This window comes from Pelophylax lessonae, assembly GCF_965119305.1.
Source record: "Pelophylax lessonae genome assembly, chromosome: 2".
NCBI lineage: Eukaryota > Metazoa > Chordata > Amphibia > Anura > Ranidae > Pelophylax > Pelophylax lessonae.
In genome coordinates, this window is record NC_138769.1 from 423,401,098 (window position 1) to 423,423,143 (window position 22,046).

At 38.4% G+C, this 22,046-nt stretch overlaps 1 protein-coding gene across 8 annotated transcripts in view; it reads right to left on the reverse strand.

Moving 5' to 3' along the window:
- MSI2 (musashi RNA binding protein 2) overlaps positions 1-22,046 on the reverse strand; it is a 945,687-nt gene that overhangs the window by 174,830 nt on the left and 748,811 nt on the right. For all 8 annotated transcript variants that reach the window (XM_082244675.1, XM_082244672.1, XM_082244671.1 and 5 more), the window contains one exon: positions 18,756-18,830. In XM_082244675.1, the coding sequence (XP_082100801.1) occupies positions 18,756-18,830 (75 nt within the window). The remainder of the gene's footprint in view (positions 1-18,755; positions 18,831-22,046) is intronic.

The following is a 22,046-nucleotide window of genomic DNA, read 5'->3' on the forward strand; positions in this document are numbered from 1 at the left end:
CAGATGACCTGCGCTGTCACATGTTTCAGAAAGCAGATGAAGAGTTCTTGGCAGTAAAGGGAGATAGATTATTCTGCTCTTATTCTGCTGTTAGTGAAAGTGACCACTGTGAGAACAGGGAGAAAAAGAAAAATAAGGAATGCGAGGAATAAAAAGCCTAAAAGTATTTGTTTGTAGATTGCCAATATTATTTCTAAAGGGTAATCTTGTCATAAATTTGTGAAGTTTCTCTTCAAGTAATGCAAAGTTAATGCCATATAAACAGGCCCATAGTGGAAATGTAAAAATCTTGCTGGGACAGAAGGGGGTTGATTTAAACCTGCACTTTGAAAGTGCAGTTGTACTAGTTTTTCCCAGAGCTTAGTAAATGTGCTGAAGCTTCACTTTGTAAAGAATAACCAATCAGCTGCAAGAAAAAAAAAATAGCTTGCACATGATTGCATGATGGAAACAAGCAGAGCTTCACAACATTCACGAAAATGAGTGGAATTGTACCTGCAAAGTGCACTATTTACCTTTAGTAAATCAACCCCAACAGGTATACAGATATGATAAGCGGTTAAACATTTAACAACATTAAAATAAAATTAAAATAATCCTGTCCTTTTTAAATATATATTGTTATTTTAGGTATTTTACACAAGAGCAAAAATTTAAGGACACAGTAATTCAAACATGTTTTAACCTCCCTGGCGGTATGATTGTTTCCGATTTTAGGTGCTGAAAGTGGTACCATGTTGCATGTAATTCTTAAGGACGAGCAGCCCAAACCAACTATTTACATATGATTTTTTTTTTTTTTACTGTGCGTTCTTCTTTATAACATCTCGGGTACGATAGAGTTTGAAACACAAAATCATAAATTATAATATAATAAATAACTATAAATAAGTTAAAGTATGTATGTATATATATATATCTATACACATATATATATATATATATATATGTGTATATGTGTATATATATATATATATATATATATATATATATATATATATATATATATATATATAAAGTACTGTAAAAGGAAAGGGCACTGGGGGGGAAACTAATGTGAATTTATTTTATTTTGTAATGTATCAGTGTGCTTATGTGTTTTACTATTTGAATTTACCGCCGGTTCCACCCCCCTGCGAGCGTCACGTCGCAGGAGATGGAAGCCGGGGCTCACAGCATCGGGCAGAAGATCCGGCGGCTGTATGCTGCAGGGACAAATCGCGGGATCCTGGCGACAAGGTAAGTAACCTCTCTTACAGGATCCAGCGATCTCCCTAGCATTACCCCGAGTGTGGCTCGGGATTACCGCTAATGGCTCTGAAATTTCACCCCGAGCCACACTCGGGAATACCGCTAAGGAGGTTAAAAGTGCAAAGTTGCTAAGTTTGCTCATTTGTTTTCCCATACTGTGTAAAATACCTCAAACAGTAAGAACATACACCAAAAAAACATGCAAAAACACAGAGGAAAATGTTTAAAACAAATGTTTTTGCTCAAGATTCAGAAGCCTTATATGTTTCAATTACTAAAACGATTAAACTTATATAACAAAGTATCATAGTTGGTTTCAAGTTTTCAAAGTATAAACTAAATAAGATAAAAGTTTGTAATATTCTCAATCGTGTGTGTTCTGAAATAGGCACACTTTTGCTAGTCATACTGAATTTTGATTGATTTGACTATTTCCCCTTAGCCCACTGATTGTGTATTATTACAATTTGTATTTAGGGCTTGCTTCATTCTGGCCAGCATTTTAAAGAAGTGGACCAATAGAAACAAAGGAATGCCTCATGATACTGTGTTAACATGTTTCAGGTTATCGCTTAATGTACAGAGGAGTAAAAATCTATCAAATGTATATCTGACAAAGCTGAAAAAACACAATGCTAGAAACTGCTGTACATGGATACCAAAGCAGGTTCTACACAGGAAAGCCGCCTGCCTTTATTTGGAATTATATGTTCATATTCCACAGTTCAGAGGTGGATTTTTCTCCCCGAACATGAAAAGCTGCTTTTAATGGTTATTGTTTTCATTACAGACCATCAGGGAGTGATCTACAGAATGATTTTATGGAAATATTGCAATGGTTTTACATAGCACCAGCTGTGTTGATAGTGAGACAACTCTTGTAACATTTTTAAAAGCCTCTTAGCTTCATATTGCCAGGGATCAGGCTGTGCACAGCACTACACACGCTGCATCAGATGTCCTATACTCCAGAGTCAACTGACAAAGCTGATGTTGTTGCTTCACGGGCCCTTAATTCTACACTGTGAATTCACATTGCTTCAAATTGTTTTGTTGTAATTGTAACTGGCAATCTAGACAAGATACAGAATTACTGAACCACTGGATAGTCATGTTTCGCATTTTCAGGCAATCTAGTAAAATCCTTGAAGAAGAAATTGACAAAGGCAAACACTATAGCTAGTGGTATATAAAAAATGCACCAAATACAGTCACCAAAAACTACCCATTTTTGTACCATTTTAAAGCTGGTTACTCATGCTAACTTTACAATATAATCCAGATATACTGTAAGCATTGAGCAAACCTATATCCCCAAATCTGTTTTCAGGGTCCACTGACTGACAGATTTATTTTATATGTTGTACTAACTCCTCCTTACACTCTTTATACATTGTAGATCAAAGTGCACACACTGGGTCCCAGAGAAATGGTATTAGTGCACTTGGTGTCTCCACTCCTGAAATGCAGATCATCAATAGCCTAAGGCAGGGCTGGGCAAACTGCAGTCCTCCAGCTATTGCGGAACTTCAAGTCTCATCATGCCTCAGGGAATCATGCTTGTAACTTTCAGTCTTGCAATGTCTCATGTAGTTTCACAACAGCTGGAGGGCTGTGTTTGCCCACCCCTGTTAAATGATAATAAATCATAGATTCCATATTGTTATGGGTGGATATACTGTTTGCTTTGCAGCTTCACTTTGAAGAGATAGGTCAATTTGCCATGGAAACTAAAATAGGTAGGGGAGACTTGCATTGGCCTATTTTTATAAACGAGCTTTAAATACCACCTTATGTACAGTGTGCTCTAAGGCTATTTCACACTACTGTAATATGATTTAGATCCAACATTTAATGGGATCATGTAGTGTTACTTGGATGCAACTTTGATAAGATTTGTATATTCTATGGGGCAAAACTTGCATTGGAATTGCATCAAAGTAGTACCAGAGCCTTCTCTCAGAGCAGAAAACTCTCCTCTAAGGTGACATATGAATAAGTCATGGAAAAGGCACAAAAATGTCAGTATAAATAAGGGCAGAGTCAAGGGAACAGTCTCAAATTGAAGAATGTTACATATAAGGATCAAGTTCACCAATTGGTACTTACAAGGACTGCCAGCAACCTCATGAACACAGGGGTGCCAGGACTCCAAATTCATTGAAATAAATATTCATCTTCAGAGGAGAGTTTTCTGCCCTGAGAAAAAGTTGTCCTACACCTTGGAAGCAGCTTGTAATATATCTTACACATGGTGTAGTATCTTGAAAGCAGCTACCCAATACCTCCAGACCTAGACTACTGACACTGCTATCTTTACTTGTGAGATAATTTTTTTAAGATTTACATCACAATTCAAGGTTAAAGTATAGTTTATTCTAGACTTTGGTATCCTAGATCAATGTATGCTTTTACGAACATAGCCATAGATGTTCCTTCTGCCACACTGGACACATTCCCTTATGTGTACAAATATTTTGCAGATACAATGCCAATTCTATATACAGTATACCTTAATTTTTCATCAACCTTTGGGTAGGCCATCGTAGGCTTGGTAAGCTTGGACTGCCTATAGGCATTTAAATATTTTGTTTCACTTTTCTTTATTTACTATTTATCTTCTGATGCACATTTAGATAATTATTCATGATTTATTATAGATGTGCCCACCTCCTGCACTCTCTCAGCACTATGTACGTGGCTCCTTGTGGTCCACAGGTGGGCTATCTGTTGCTCCTGTGATAATGGCAGCCAGGAAACAGTTCTGAATTCGAATTTTAATTTGCTCCGGTTAGTGCTTAATCCCTCAATTTTTAAGGTATGACACTTGGTGGATATTAATAATACCATAAGTTGACACATTGTGATTATGTAAACATTCTAATATTATATGTTTTCAATTCAGATGTCCCTGTCCCCCTGAGCAAGATTCTGATTATTGCAATTGAAATACGTTGGGGTTTTTTCTCTTGGGCAGGAGTACAGTTTTGGAAATTCCTATAAAGTTTGCTATCTGTCATTTGTTTAATAGTTGGGGTTTACCAAAGCCCATATTTTAAACAGTATGTGTACTGGGATTTTAACATTTATATCAATAAAAATTGGTATCTTAATTTTTGGTGCATTTGTTTTACCTTTTTTGCCACAAAAAAGCCCCTAGGAGAAACTTTATTGTGTTTGTAGTAATTGAGTACATTTACGAAGAATGGACAGCATATCCATCCACTCTTGAGAGGAGAACTCTTGCCTAGGTCACTTTTCCCTTGAGATGCATTGTTTTTACACATTTTCCTCCTTATCCTGCCAAATTATGTTGCACTTCTTACCACCCCCCTTCTGTCCCTAAACTTATGTCTTTGCTGTACTGTGTTATATACTATTTAGACTTATTTATACTTCTGCTTTCATTATTATGTCATGCAGTACTCTGCCATATACTATTTGGACGTGCCCACAGCTAGAACTTGTGATTTTGGACATTAAGGGACATCTTTTTAATTCACATATGTAACACCCACCCTCCACCTGTCCCCCAGTGTTTTTTTTCCAGTTCCGCTCCTTCAGCTCCCGGGCCAGACGTGCCTCACCACCATCGGATGGGAATGTCGCTTTGTCATTTAGTCTCAGCCGACTTATAAGTATGGGTTCTCCTTAACAGGGTCACTTGATTTGCAATACATCATTAGCTATTGTGATGCATATTTTCAAATTGATATTCTATTTTATGGACATGTTTTAAGTGCATCCACTCCTGAAATGAAGCTGTAGTTAACGAAACGAGCGATAACGTTAACGAAATGAGTGGTAGCTAACGAAACGCGTTGAGTTTTAACCGGTTGCCGACCACCGCAAGTACATATACTGCGGCGGTCAGCCCCGGCCAGGCAAAGTGATGTACCGGTACGTCACTAGCCTGGGAGCCAAAAGCGGGCGAGCGCGCGCCGCCGGAGGCGCGCTCCTGCCTCGGCTCGTTCACGGACACCTCCGTGCGTGTGACCGGCGGACCCGATGTCCCTCACGATCATCCGCTGTGAAGGGAAAAAGGCAGGCGGCTAATGTAAACAAAGCCGCCTGTCATTCTTCCCTGTGTAAAAGAACTGATCTAACAGTCCTGCTATGTAGGACCGTTGATCTGTGCTGTTACACACACAGCCACATCCCTGCACAGTTAGAAGCATGCCCCTAGGGACACACTTAACCTCTCCCTCTCCAATAAAGTTAACCCCTTCCCTGCCAGTGTCATTTTTACAGTAACAGTGCATATGTATAGCACTGATTACTGTAGTAATGTCACTGGTACCCCCAAAAGTGTCAAAAATGTCAGTCAAGGGTCCGATCTGTCCGCCGCAATGTCGAAGTCCAGCAAAAAAAATCGCAGATCGCCACCATTACTCGTTAAAAAAAAAACAACAAAAATGACAAAAATCTTTTAGTTAGTAAACGCAATAACTTTTGCGCAAACCAAACAAAATACGCTTATTGTGATTTTTTTTACCAAACATAGGTAGCAGAAAACAAATTGGCCAAAAATTTTAAAAAATTTTGATTTTTAAATTTTTTTGGGGTAATTTTATATAAAAAAAATGTGAAAAATATTGTTATTTTTGCAAAATTGTCGCTCTTTTTTTGATTATAGCGCATTATCAAAAAATCGCACAGGTGATCAAATACCACCAAAAGAAAGCTGTGGGAAAAAAAAGGACGTCAAATTCATTTAGGTACAGGGCCGCACGACCGCGCAATTGTCCGTTAGAGTCACGCAGTGCCGAATCGCAAAATACCCCCTGGTAAAATCTTCCGGGGCTTAAGTGGTTAAAGATACTTCTGTACCATCATGTATCAACATAATTGTAATCTTCAAGCATGTGTTATACCATGTAGTTACTACTAAACGATTTGGAATTTTTCTGTGCACTTTGTGTATGATGATAATCTTGTTTACCTTTTAATAAATTCAGAAAATATGTTTACGTCACATCAAGTGGCTACCAGTGTTCAGGTGTTTAAAGTCCCAGGGCTAAATTCAGTTTTGTTGTATATGTTTAAAGATAAGGAGGTGTGTCACTGACAGCACCAGACATTTCATTTTTAATTGCAACTTTTGCCTGGGTCTGTTTCCCCCAAAGCACCAACTGAGAGGATTTCTCAGGAAGATGAATACCATTAGGGTATTGGTAGAAGGAAGAGATAACTCTTCCTTCGGGGGTTGAAACAAAAATTATTTTGAAATGTGGGGGCTGAGTTAGGGATAACATATCAACTCTTTTGAAGAAGGGAAATTATGTAATTGTTGAAGTTGGGCAAAAGAACAAAAGCAGAAAGCCAACCCAGGAAAATCAGGTTATGCTCTACTCAGTGGGGAAAACACCTTCTAGAGAGATATGGTAGAGATAAGCTAGGATTGCCCAAAAATGAGGCCACAGATGTAGGGATTATATCATGCAAATGTCCAAGATCCCTAGGGCGATTGGAGATTTTTTTATAGTTACATAGTAGGTGAGGTTGAATAAAGACAATAGTCCATCCAGTTCAACCTGTGTAGGTGTGTGTGGCTGTAATCATCTCACATAGCCCTGAATGTTTTGATCCTTGAGATGTACGTCTAAGAGACTTTTGAAAGCCACCATACTTCCCGCAGAAACCACCTCTTGTGGTAGAGAATTCTACAATCTTGTAGCTCTAACAGTAAAGAACCCCCCACGTTTCCTGAGGTTAAAACGCTTCTCCTCTAATCACATTGTATGCCATTGAGTCCTCATGCAATCCCTTAGACTGAATATCTTTTTTTCTAAGCTGAGATCCCCATTGAGATATTTATAAATTGCTATCATGTCCCCCCTCAGGCGTCTCTTCTCCAGGGAGAATAAATCAAGCGATTGCAGACGCTCTTCATAATTAAGGTCCTCCTCAAAGTATCCCGGGATAGTAACATGGAAGGGGTGAAAATGTTCCAAAGTTAAAATAGGGAATATTTAAAGCTGGAGCATGCCACTGTGCCAAATGTGCGAGTCTGGCAGCCATAAAGTAGTCCCACAATGTATGTAAATCTAAGTTGTTTGACTTTCAAGCTTAGATACCACTGCCGAAAGAGAAAGCCTTACTAATGGTACTGTCCTTGACAATGGAAAGCAAATGATGAGTCTAGTCATTAGGGCAGGAAATGTCAAGCCATTGTAACAAAGTGAAACTAAAACAAGAAAGGGCACAGAAGAGGTATTTACTTGTAACTGCCTGTATGGAGGGCTTTTAAAAAGTTTAAAAAAATAATAATTTCAGGGGCTTTAGAATTACAACTAATGGTACACATAGACAATAAATGATCATCTTACAGCCAATGATTACCAATAAAATCTATAAAGCCTGTGTGTATTGGCCAACCAATTATTCGTATAATAAGTATTTCATTTTCCACACTGCATCTCTGAGGGACTTGTGGCTGACCTTTCTGCGGGGATTGACTTGAAAGTATTCATTAAGGCTGTTGATACAACTGGATCTGTCTATCATAAATACCAGCCGGCAACTGAGAGATGATGACCAGTATCATAAGATTTGATTGCAGTCCAACAGCACCATCCATTGGACGACAACGATAGTGTATTTGGGACCCCTAAAGGATGTCTTTCTAACTGAATTGGAGTGGGGTAAAGGGATGACATCAGAATACATGCATAAAATCAGGACACAGCGCTCTTTGGGAGCGCAAACATCAGAACATCAACATGACTGCGTAACATAACACCATTATTTTTAACATAATTACTTTATCTGTAACCTTTTTGGTCTAATGGTAACCTTCTGTATTTCCATCTGTAAACATCATTAAGTTTAATTTAGTACCATACACTTTATACGTTATCATATTTGGATAATATTAAAATTACTTTCTGTGTAAATTATTGTGATGTGTATTTTTTAGCCCATTTGTTGTTATTGACCCTATCATAAGAGCTGCAGCAGGATTGGTTTGATCCAGGCAAAGAAAAAAGGTGGTATTCACTAATTATCATCTCATAATCTCACTTATTCCCTTGGTCCTATCTGTTTTAGCCATAAACATATTTCAGGGGGTAAATAACTACTGTGTAGTAACTATGTGTAACTGCACATGGTGTGCATTTTGACAAATATAACCATTTATTCAAACAGTTTACATCTGAAAACAAAATTTATCCCTTAAGGTGAGGTATAGGCAGATGGGTTTGGAACCCAAAGTTATGCAAGACAGGCACATATATCAGCTCTGTCAAAAATCTTTAAAGCAAAACTAAAGGGAGCAAAATGTACCTCTACTTCAACAGTCCAATGTCCCTCACAAGCACTGGCATCTTCTGGGTGCAGGGCTGTGGCGGTCTTCGTTAACCAGCACAGGATGACCTCACTCTTGTACATGCTGGCACGTAACCTGAGCTGCGCTTGCACAGCTCAGTGTACATTCCAAAGACTGCAAGAAGGGAGGTAGGTTTGTTTTACTGCAGAGTAGACACTGTGTGTCTCTTCTGCAATAAAGACCTTGCGTGCTCACAATTTTTGAAAGTGTAACTTTATCTCCGCTTTAAGGTGATGAAAGAAGTATGCAGTGATCAAGTTTTTTTTTTTTTTAAGTAAAACCTGTGATCTTAGGAAAGCATCAAAATCTAGAGTCAAAAATTTATCTTTCCAGGGTTGCCAGACCGTGGTGTATCTCCTCACTCTATCTTGAAGGGTTGCTTTGATCTTGGCATATAGCATTGCCTGGATGACTCGATTATTTGTGGCAACTGTGCATAGGGTAGATGTCTTCCAGGACCTGGCTATTGTCTGTTTTGCAGCTGTCCTGATGTAAAAGAGGCGACTGCACTGGTTCATGATCAACCCTGAGGGTGCAACATTCAAGATTTTGGCCCAGAAGGATTGCACAAATGATGGGTCCAACACGTGTAAAAGTATATGCCAGCCTACCCACAGCCCCAAAAACAGGCGGATGGGTAGCCCAATACATAATTTGCTACTCTATCGGGGACCAGATATCATTGCGCTAAGACTTTGTGTGACATTTCCAATGCTGCAAAATTCTGGGGCATCTTGTGGGTTGCTTGCCAAATGGATGCTCAATCTTTGGGTGGTAAATTCAGTGACAAATATCAGAAGTCCTTTTGGACACAGGAGCTGGGGGCTGTGGGGTGGACACTAGGACTGCATAGAGTTTGGATGTCACTCTCTTAGCGTGCGGGTAAGAAACGCATAATTGTTAATTTTGGAGGTACCAAAAAAATCTCTGAATTTGGGGAGTTTATAATGAATTTGAACTGTTGAAAAGTATTTAAACCGCAAAATGTGAACGTATGGTATAGGCGGGTGAGTTGTAGGCGTGTTCAGTGATGGAAGACAGAAGGTGAGGTCACTGTTGGGAAAAGTCAGATAGGAAACTTCAACAGATCTACAAAAACTTGTATTCAGTGAGGGATAATGCCAGACATTCCAAAAAAGATTAATGGTTCACAAACACCTTAAAACGCCCTTTCCCTTAAAGGAAACCAACATTTTTTAGGTAGCGCCTACCCCTAAAAAATGAAAACTTGATCCTTGGACTCCACTTGAGTAATAATAATAAAGCTGGCCCTTTAAGCTACTTATAAACAATTAATAAACAAAGTGACGGTGCTTCCACTTCTGTGCTTTTTATTCCTCACTTTAAACCATAACCTTATATGAATTACAATGATCACAATAATTAAAGTGACTTCAATCTTAACCTTAAAACCAAACATCCGTACATTAATATAAAGTCCCACATCCAAATGTAATAAACCAACACCAAATGGAACAGAAAATACAAATATTTTGTGCTAAAACTTCAATTTGCGTCCTCTTCTTTGGACTCCTTCACCTTATGAAATCACCATGTACTGGCAAAAAATTTACACTCATCGCATGGTTTTGACCCCTTTTGAAAGGAAGGTCAAAAAGTGCTTTATTCTTACATCAGATGTAACCATTACTAGCAATGGTTACATCTCCACATGGAGTTGTCACCCAGGGTGGGTGAGGGCTATCCCCACGATTTAATAACAGTATATTAAATCATGGGGATAGCCCACATCAGGCCCCAGGTGGTGACAACTCCATGTGGAGATGCAACAATTTCTAGAAATGGCTTCAATCTGGTCTTTGGTGTATGGTCTGGAGCCTAACATGATTCACACGGAGAAGGGGAGAGAACCAAGGAATCCTGATATAAGAGAATAAAGCACTTTATGATCTTCCTTTCATTAGGGGTCAAAACCCTGTGGTTAATGCATGTTTCCTTACCAGCATGTGGTGAATTCATAAGGTGAAGGGGACATATAAAGAAAAGGACACAAATTGAAGTTTTAGCACAAAATATTTTCATTTTCTGTTCCATTTGGTTTTGATTTATCACATTTGGATGTGGGGCTTTAAATTGATACAAGAACATTTGGTTTTAGGTTTATGATTGGAGTCACTTCAATTATTATCATTGTAATTTATATAAGATTATGGTTTAATGTTAGGAATCAAAAGCACAGAAGTGGAAGCGCCGTCACTTTGTTTATTTAAAGTTGTTTAAATGGTTTAATGGGGCAGCTTCACTCATTTTTTAGTTAATGTGATTCTTGATTTTATGTAATTTGATTTATTTTCATTATTACATAAGTGGAGTACAAGGATCACGTTTTCACATTTTAGGGGAAGGCACTACTTAAATAATTTTGGTTTCCTACAAGGGTAAAACATGTTAGAAGGGTTTTCCTGATTGGTGGAGAGCCAGCTGAAACCATTTTGTGATCATATGTTTTGTGATTCACTAGACTGGTGTGCGCTCCTGGGAAACATTTGTGGCTATACACATAATAAGACTCATCAGCAACCAAATTTCTCCCTTCGTATTCCCACAGCACAGAATGTCAAAACGAAAGCAACTTTTATCAGGTTTCTATGTGAAACATTTATGATATTGGCATGTGTTGTTTCTAAACATCACAGAGGGAAGGAAAGTGCAGCATAATATAGTGCTAATAACAGACAATCAAAATCCATGTTGTACAACTTCGCTTTAGTAGTTTCTATGGGTCGTTACTTTTCTTTTCGGATTATTTATTAAAGAAGCCAGTATGTGTTATTTTCTTTATACGTTTTTATTTTATCATTACTCAAATGGAATAATGTGCATTTTGATACTGAAGAAAACTAATAAATGCTTAACTCACTGAACCACATATTCTTCTTTTGTCAGAATAAATGGGCACATATTAGAGAAAAGCGTTGGATTAAATTAACTACTTAATAATTGGGTAATACTTTAAAGGGCACTAAATTGCACTGAACTGCATTCATACTTTATAATTTAAATATAATATGTTGGGGAAATGTATTAAAGGTCACCCCATACAAAATCAATATTTCAGTTTTGGGTACTCACCACCACGTTGAAATGTCCTTCAATTTCACATATCACTTGGAAACACCAATTTCATAGCAGTAAATTTTGTCTCTTCCCTGCCCCACAAGGTCATAATAAAATCATCACTTTCTCAGATGAACTCCACAGTTATTAACCTATTATACATTAAAGACAATTCATCTGGGAAAGCTGACACCATAATACAGCTTTGAAATGACTACATAATTTTTGAATTCATAATTCTGGGGTGAAATTTTGCCACAGGATTCTCCAAGAGATATGATATCAACATGTGAAGCAGTTAGAGCATCTGCTTTGAATAAAGCTGGAATATAAATACTTCAATTTATTTACATTTTGTAACAGATGCTTACTTATAACTAAAGTACAGACATTGTGTATGAAAAAAAATATAAGACCGCCAGAAACAAACAACACAAACTTGGTAAATTTTGATATTCTTTGGCTTCTTACATTTTTAAAAAGAACATCCCCCTAAATAAATCCAGCTTGTCCCAAGCTCATTATCCAAACTAACAGAATACTGCAGGATGCAGACAATAACAAAGGGTGTCTTGCTGTACTTTATGCATTATACTCATACTAGTAAAACCTAAAATGAGCCTGAAACTAACTCTGCAATATACAGGGGTCAGAAGTATAAGCCTATAATCCATGTAATTAAGGTTATACAAAGGCAAGCTTAATTTCTAAATAAAGATTTAGCCACCTGGGACCCATGGATTCAGTGGAAGTGTGTCAGTAGCTATTACTCCAGGTTTCTGAGACGTTATGGACAGGCACCGAAGGAGAAACATTTCAGGTGTCTAATCCATCTCACTGAAAAACACATTTTCTGCTCCTTTATATAGAACCACTTCCAGACAATACAAGAAGGAATATAAGGTGTTTGCAATCTGATAATGGTGAAAGAAATAGTGCTATCACACCAGTAGTTAAACACCTTATCTTCTGAAGTGCCATCATTCAACTGACTATGACTGTGACTGAAGACGTTCGTTACAGAGTGAACCATGCTGGTACAAGCAGGTGTCAAGCGGAAGCACTGGCCGGCAGCCCCTTCTCTCCATGACAAAACTGTATTAGGACTTTCATTTTTCACACATCTCAGCTGCTATTAATGATGGCAGCTCCTAAAGGACATGTCAAAACAAAACCAAGGTGTCTGCTAATTATGCAGTTGCCAGCTTCAATGTTTCATATTCAACCTCTTCCTGCGTCTGGATAATCACATTGATTTCTGCATGTATCACCTAATTGCCTAACGACAGGACACCTTTCTTGCAGGCTCCTGCAGCTTATTTTCTTTGCATCAGAATTTTGAAAAGATCTCAGACGTGTCCATTAAGACAATCTATGAACCTGTGCAAGGTGCATTAAACTGGCATTCAGTAACAAGTTTTGAAAATGACCAGTTTCTGCATTATTCTTTCCAATAGTACAGCATTTAACAGCATTTGATAAGATAGATAGATAGATAGATAGATAGATAGATAGATAGATAGATAGATAGATAGATAGATAGATAGATAGATAGATAGATAGATAGATAGATAGATAGATAGATAGATAGATAGATAGATAGATATTTAAATGAAGACTTTTCACCATACCTATTCTCAAACTAAATCTAGCTTTACATTTGGGAGGGCCTTCAGCTGAAGTTCATTGCCTGCTATTTCTTACATATTTTACTATTTTCCTTAGCTTCATTAAAACCTGTATATTTCTAGAACAGATCTGGGTAGTGTAGGACCAAATACTACACAATCTTTGAGAGAGGGTAGGTGGTGGAGTAAGGTTGTCTGTAGAATCCCTAAACATTAAAACTGCATTGGAATTAAGCTGTGAGGAAAAATACCTTTCTGTGCAAATATATTTTATACTCATGTTTTTTCATAAGCCACTCACAATTATTTGAATAAACTGTACCTAAAAATTACATTCAAAATTAATTTTAAAGTGTTTCTAAAGGCATTTTTAAAATTAAAATAATAAACATCTTATAGTTTATTTCAAATAGCGACCCCAAACCTCTTCTTATGGGGTCCCCCACCAGCACACCTTCGCCCCCTTCTCTTCTATGTCTGCCCCCAATAGTAAGTGGCCTGCTTGTGTGGTCTCAATTCCGAGCCGGGCTGTGTGTGTCCACAGACACACTGTGTGGCTCGCCGCTGCTCCATGCATGCTCATAGGAGCAATGGCAAAATGTTTGCAGGGAATGCGTTAAGATAAAAAAATGTTTTAGCCTTTAAACCACTTTAATATTATATTAATATACATAATCTATCATTGTTGTATTCCTTTGATAAGTAATACTGCCATAAATCTTGTCAGCTTATAGCTTGTTGTGCTGCACTGTTATTAATTATATTGCTCTGCGGGGTTCCATAGTTTGGAAAACTACAGAACCCCGCGCATCTATGTTATGGACAAGAGTACAGGGGAAGGTTTAGGTAGTCCTGACCTGTTTCTATTGTTCTAATATAGTGAAGTGAAATAAGCATGGTCATGATAGGTGGTGCTGGCAGGATCACCAGGTGAAAAAAACTTTTGTTTTTGGTTTAGTTACACTTTAACATTTTCAGGCAATCAGCTGGCCACTGACATCTCAACAAAAACAAGTGAAGCATCTGATTTTGACCATTTGCAATAACAGAGCTTACTGTATTACAAGTGCATGGTATCAAGCACCTCAGGCAACAGGAGCTCATCATAGCACAGGGAGATCTTCCAACATGCAGGTAAAACATCAAAGAGCACCAAATGTACACTACTGAATTGGGTGAGGACTGCAGCTGGACCCTGCATTTGTCAGAGGATGGGCAAATACCTTCTAGCACATCATTCTCTAGTAGATAACTGCCTCTGGCCAGCATTAGGGTAATATTTAATATAGATACTTTTTAGAGAGCTATACTTCCCAGAACTAAAATAAAAACCTCAGAATATAACAATAATAGAATTCCAAACCCCTTTATCTAGGCATGACACACTTTAGTATAAGAAGTAACATGCAAAACTGTGTCTTAAGCATCTCCTCACCAAAAAAAAAAAAGTGAAAATAATTAATTACCACAATTATTATCCAGTTACTAATTAGGGATCAGAAAGGATTAACCCATTTCTTGCTTTCAGTCTGACAATGTAAATCTTAAAATCTTGAGTGTCTATAAAGCTGTGGATCAAACTGGAAATTTTGTCACAAGAGACGGATGTGTCCATGCAGTTTTCAAATCATACAAGCATACTGCTAGGTGTCCCCATGGCAGGAATTTAATAAAAAAAAAAAAAAAAAAAAAAGGCTTAAGTATGAATATATTTCATCTCCCATCTGCTCTCACGTTACACTAGACTTCACATGTTGTGTACAACAAAAAAGTGTTGAGCTGAATAAGAAACAAGTTCAATTTCTGTCGCCTGTATAACATTCTAAAATAAAAATAAAAATACAAAAAAGCCAAACAAGATGTAAACACTTTTCTTACAGAATATTGCAAATTTCGAATAGGATACCTGACTGAGATCATACATGATACACAAACTCTGATATTTTTACCAATATCAAAGAGGTATTTAAGTTATAGCAGCTTTTAAATAGGTAGCTGCATTTTTAAGCACACACATTTTAATTAATGGGGTTAATGGTAGTGCATATGCAAAACTGTGTCAAACACAAACTGAAATGAATGGACAATACAGAGGTGCAACTTTCACCTATACAAAAAGTCCTCCACCTTCTTACACTAATCCAGATTGTGTGGTTGCAGCCTAAACAAGACAGCCTAGATTTTTCTTTCCTTGATTGTGGACTCAAACCTCTTCCTAAAGGAACCAAAACATCCACCTAGACAAGGATAGACGGGGTGAGCAAAGGCCATCCATCAATGGGTCTCAAGCTAGCTGTTCTAGAACAGTGGTCCTCAACTCCGGTCCTCAGGGCCCACTAACAGGCCAATTTTAAGTATTACCTTGGGGAGATGCAGACTAGAGTACTGCAATCACTGAGCAGCAAATGATATCACCTGGGATGTATTTCAGTTATCTTGCAAACCTGGCCTGTTAGTGGGCCCTGTAGGCCAGGGTTGAGGACCACTGTTCTAGAAGACCAAAGATTTTGTAATCCACTGTATAAAAATATGTTAATGAAAAGCTTGAAGAAAACTAAACATATAGCTAAATGAATATGGGATATTTCAAGTTTAAAGAAAATTGATCGATTCCACTACATCAAGTGTTACATTTGTGTTATTGTGGAAGAAAAAAATGATATCAAATTGGTAACTATTGAAGCAGATGGATCAAGAAAGGCAGCAGTATCACTCTTAGCAGGGGCAAAATAGGTAAAAGCAGAGGAGTGTGAAGATGATGCCTGTCTTAATAGGAACACTCCATAGCCAACTGGCACATCACACTATGACAAAGCCATCTACTCCTGTTTCTAGTCAAGCATACAGTTTTATAGTTCTGTTCTGTAAATCCATTTCCAAATATATAGCATAATTAGGGATGCCAACCTTCCAAAACGTTATATACTGACAAAACATGGTAACTACTGCACAGTACAGATAGTAAGCTCCTTGTGTAGAAAAGGCACCCTTCCAGGACTTTCAGCTTCTATCCATCTACAGGTTTGATTTAAAAGACTGAACACATATTTACTGGAGGTTGGCAACTAGATGGTATTCAACAACTAGACACCCTGATACTAAAAACTGTATATGCACACAAAAGACAAACAAAGCAACAGCACGTAAACTGAACAACACAACATATGAAATGGTTTGCAAACAATATAGCCCTTTGGAATCAATAAAACAGAGACTTTAAGGCCTAACGCACGCTGAACTTTAAAAATGCTGCTTTTAGGAGCGGTTGGCATTTTTTTTTTCTGCCTTTCGTTAGCTAATGTGAACATGCACACACAAGCGTTTAGAGGCAGGGGCGTTTAGAGGCAGAAAAAACCCAACTGCCAGTGCATTCAGGAGAAGCAGCATTTTGACAGAAAAAAACAACACTTGACATTTGTAATAATAATTTATTATTCTGGCCCGGTAAATAAATGAATGCCCAAGCGTTACTTTCTGCCAAAACGCTGCTGCCAGAAGGAAAGACATTTAGGAGAGTGAGGCAAACACCCTGTGTGCATGGGGCCTCACATTAGTAAGCATTATGAAAGGAAGGGGGTCAGGCAAGTATTTTTTTAAATATAATGAAAACTTCACCATGGATTCCTGCATATTGAACTAAAAACCAACCTCACTAATACTAATTCTATAAATAGCTATCCACTACAGAACAACTGTAACCAATGCTAGTATGGGACTGTCCTATAGCTATGTTGTTTTGGTTATCAGAATACAGAATACAATTACCTTTTGACATGAAATGCAGGTAAAAAAAAATGTGCAAATATTTTTTTTCTCTTAGTAGCCTACAGAGCATTGAACCCACAATCAGTGGATCATGGGTGCAATGTCAGGCTCCTGCAGATACTTGCTACAGCTTACTGTCCTTAATGTAGTACAGGCTGTTTGAAAGCTGTAAGGAGTGTTAAATGAACTACAAGAGTGCTCACCAGCTTATTAAGAATTGCCAGCCATCTGCAAAGGTGGAAGACTGTATTTGTAGTTCATATGATGCAACTAGGGGGGCCGTGCAGTTTTTGATATTTAATAGTGGGTGTGGGAATTGTGTCGTTGCTGCTGGAGCATGTTACACCCTAAATATGGGTATAATGCGGAACATGTTAACGATGCTTTAACCTGTCATAGCATAACTGTCCAAAAAATGTACCCCCAACAAATAAAATGGTATTATACTGATTATTTTTGCAGCAGTACTTTTCTACCTATGTTTGTAAGGCTTTAGCCATAAATCAGAACTACACATATGCAAAATTGTATACCTACAAAATTAAAAAACATTTCATTCATAAACTTGAAAATATAAAGACATAACTAACAGCTGCAATTTATCACACCAATGTGCGCCTATGATTATCTTTCAAAGAATGGAACGACATGCTTCTGCTGGATTTACCCAAAGAAAAAACATTTTGTTACACCTGTCTCGATCAATAAATAGAAACTGGAAATCCCTGAAACCAATGCTGGTAGGTGGACTGACCTTTGTGTACTTATCATTAGTTTCTAAATCCTCAATGTAAACATACAGTATAATGTCAAACTAATAGTGTTCCCTAATTGTGACACCATAATGTGCAAAAAAGGAACCTATAGTTTAGGAGAAATTAACATCTAGGAACATTTTCAGACCCCCAGACACATTATTTTTCACTACAAGAGTTTGTGCATTAATCCAGTAGACTAAATGCTTTGTGTGCGTATATATATATATATATATATATATATATATATATATACACACACACATACAATATATATATATATATATATATATATATATATATATAAACAATCCAGTTGTTGCCACTGCACACATCCAAGAGAAAATTGGCTCAGGTGTTCAGCAAAGCATGAGTTACATATAATCCAAAAGATATGGCGGCAGGATGAACACTACTCAGTGACAGGGTTTACTTTAACGTTTCAAAGAGGCACAAGCTTGTCTTCCTTGGGAGCAAGATGAGCTTATGGCTGTCTTGTCAAAATAAACCTTTTCACTGAGTGCTCATCTTTCAAGCCCCATGAGTGCCGCCTTATCTTTTGGAATATATATAAATATACAAGTGTGTGTAGGTTGTTAGTTTAAGGGATGATGTTCATTGATAAAATACATAACCACCATCCAAATCTGAAATAAGCAAGGCAGCAGTACATAGACAAAGAATATCAGCAGCACTATGAAAAAGCATCCCAGTGTTTGCTCAACTGAATATTGTGGTGTTCAGCAAGCATCACGCAGTATCTGTGAAGAACCATAATTTAAAAAAAGGGACATTAGAAGTACTCACAAATTCTTCGACTGCCTAAGCTTAGCTTTTATTTTATTTATTTTTTTTGGATTATTAATAGCTCCACTCAACAAATTAATTATTAATTAATATACATATTAACTCAACAGTAACAATCAATGCAGTAGTTAAACACAGTACCTGGGAACTGATAGCTGTAGCTTGGGGCAAAGCCAGGGTATCCTCGACCATATGTTGCAACAAAATTTGGGTAACCTAAAGCACAAAAAGTGGCAAATGAAATATACAAACAAAAATAATCAAAATGCAATAAATAATAAAAAAATATACTGTGTATACATTATATATATATATATATATATATATATATATATGAATAAATATCTCAATCATGTATTTATTACAGGTACTTATATTACACTGTCAATTTATGCAGCACTTTACATATTTATCATACACCCACATCAGTCCCTGTTCCATCCAGTTACAATCTAAGGGCCCTCACATTCCTTCATACACATACTAGGGCCAATTAAGACATTAGCCAATTAACCTACCAGGTAGGTATTTGGAGTGTGGGAGGAAACCGGACTACCTGGAGGAAACCCATGCAAGCACAGGGAGAACATGCAAACTACTTGCTGAAAGTGCCATGGGATTTAAACTGACGATAACCCTAGGCGGAAGTGTCAGCCACTGTGGTTGATGCCTATATATATATATATATATATATATATATATATATATATATATATATTTTAGGGATGCACCGAAATGAAATTCTTGGCCGAAGCCGAATAATAATGAAATGCTTGGCCGAAGGCCGAATACCGAACGCGGTGTTTCGCATTTTTTCCATTTATTTTGCCAATTTTTTGTCCTCTCTCTTGTCCTCTCGTGTCTCTCTCTCTCTCTCGTCCTCTCACTCTCTCTCACTCTCTTGTCCTCTCATGTCTCTCTCTCTCTCTCTCTCTTGTCTCTCTCTCTCTCTCCCTAAATGTTACTGTAGGGAATGGGATTCAGTGCAGACTGCAGCCTTGTACCATAGGGTTAATGTTAGTGACACTGTAGGGATTGGGAAGGATGCTGGGAATGGAAATCAGAAGCATGCAGGCAGCCTTGTAAATTTTAATTGCAGATACAGGGCACTGGGCAGGTCAGGGTTAATATGGTAACATCAATTACTCAGTGACAGTCAGTCAGTGTCAGTGTGGACTCGATCAGATTAGACAGTCTCTCATAGTGGTGGTAGTAGGAGGCTGGAGGTGGACTAGTAGGAGCCTGGAAAGGAGCACAGCCGCATACATACATTACTCACTCGTGCACTGCAGCCCGCCCCACACATTCAGTGAGTCTTACTCTCCTTCCTAGTTTTTTCAATGGCACATTCAGGAAGCCAATCACGCCGTGAGTAGCGGCACAGCGGAACCAATCAGGTGTGCAGGCACGCGTGATTGGTTCGCTGTGCAGCTAATCACGGCGTGATTGGCTCCCTGAATGTGCCATTGAAAAAACTAGGGAGGAGAGTAAGACTCACTGAATGTGTGGGGCGGGCTGCAGTGCACGAGTGAGTAATGTATGTATGCTCACCGCTGAAGTGTCCCGGCTTCACGGAAGTCTGTGAGTCCTCCTGTCCTCCTCCGAGTCCCTTCCCCCTGCCTATGTAAATATCGTGACCTCGGCGATATGAATATCGCCTACGGCCACAGAACGATAGTCGATATCATATCGACTATCGTTCAGCCCTATTGTTCGGCACAAAATTATTCGGCCTTTTGACTTATTCGGCCGAACACCGAAAGTGCTATTTTTTCTATTTTCGGCCGAATAATGTTCGGCCGCCGAACATTCAGTGCATCCCTAATATATATCTATATCTCTCTCTCTCTCTCTCTCTCTCTATATATATATATATATATATATAGATATAGATATATATACACACATATACATTATCTCACAAAAGAGAGTACACCCCTCACATTTTTGTAAATACTTTATTATATCTTTTTATGTTACAGAACAGAAGAAATGACACTTTGCTACAATGTAATGTAGTGAGTGTACAGCTTGTATAGCAGAGTTAATTTTCTGTCCCCTCAAAATAACTCAACACACAGCCATTAATGTCTGAACCACTAGCAACAAAAGTGAGTACACCCCTAAGTGGAAATGTCCAAATTGGGCCCAAAGTGTCAACTTTTTGTGTGGATACTATTCATTTCCATTAACTTATTGCTCAATAGGGTTTAGGTCTGGAGACATGCTTGGTCAGTTCATCAACTTTACCGTCAGCTTTTTTAGCAAGGCAGTGATTGTCTTGGAGGTGTGTTTGGGTTCGTTATCATATTGGAATACTGCCCTGCGGCACAGTCTTGGAAGGGGATCATGCTCTGCTTCAGTATGTCACAGAACATGTTGGCATTCATGGTTCCCTCATTGAACTGTAGCTCCTAAGTGCCAGCAGCACTCATGCAGCCCCAGACCACGACACTCCCACCACCATGCTTGACTGTAGGCAAGACACACTCATCTTTGTACTCACCAGGTTGCCACCACACACGCTTGACACCATCTGAATCAAATAAGTTTATTATTATTATCTTTAGAAAAGGCTTCCTTCTGGGACGACAGCCATACAGACCAACTTGATGCAGTGGATGGCGTATAGTCTGAGCACTGAGGCGCTGACCCCCCACCCCTTCAACCTCTGCAGCAATGCTGGCAGCACTTATACCTCTATTCCTCAAAGACAACCTCTGGATATGACAACAGAGCACGTGTACACAACTTCTTTGGTCAACCATGGCGAGGCCTGTTCTGAGGGGAATCTGTCCTGTTAAACCGCTGTATGGTCTTGGCCACCGTGCTGCAGCTCAGTTTCAGGGTCTTGGCGATCTTCTTATAGCCTAGGCCAGTGTTTCCCAACTCCGGTCCTCAGGGCACACTAACAGGCCAGGTTTGAAAGAACACTGAAATACATCACAGGTGATACCATTTGCTGCTCAGTGATTGCAGTATTCTAGTCTGCATCTCCCCAAGGTCATACTTAAAATCTGGCCTGTTAGTGTGCCCTGAGGACTGGAGTTGAGAAACACTAGCCTAGGCCATCTTTATGTAGAGCAACAATTCTTTTTTTCAGATCCTCAGAGAGTTCTTTGCCATGAGGTGCCATGTTGAACTTCCAGTGACCAGTATGAGAGAGTGAGAGTGATAACACCAAATTTAACACACCTGCTCCCCATTCACACATGAGACCTTGTAACACTAACAAGTCACATGACAAGGGGGAGGGAAAATGGCTAATTGGGCCCAATTTGGAAATGTTCACTTAGGGGTGTACTCACTTTTGCTGTCGCGGTTTAGACATTAATGGTTGTGTGTTGAGTTATGTGAGGGGACAGCAAATTTACACTGTTATACAAGCTGTACACTCACTGCTTTACATTGTGGCAAAGTGTCATTTCTTCA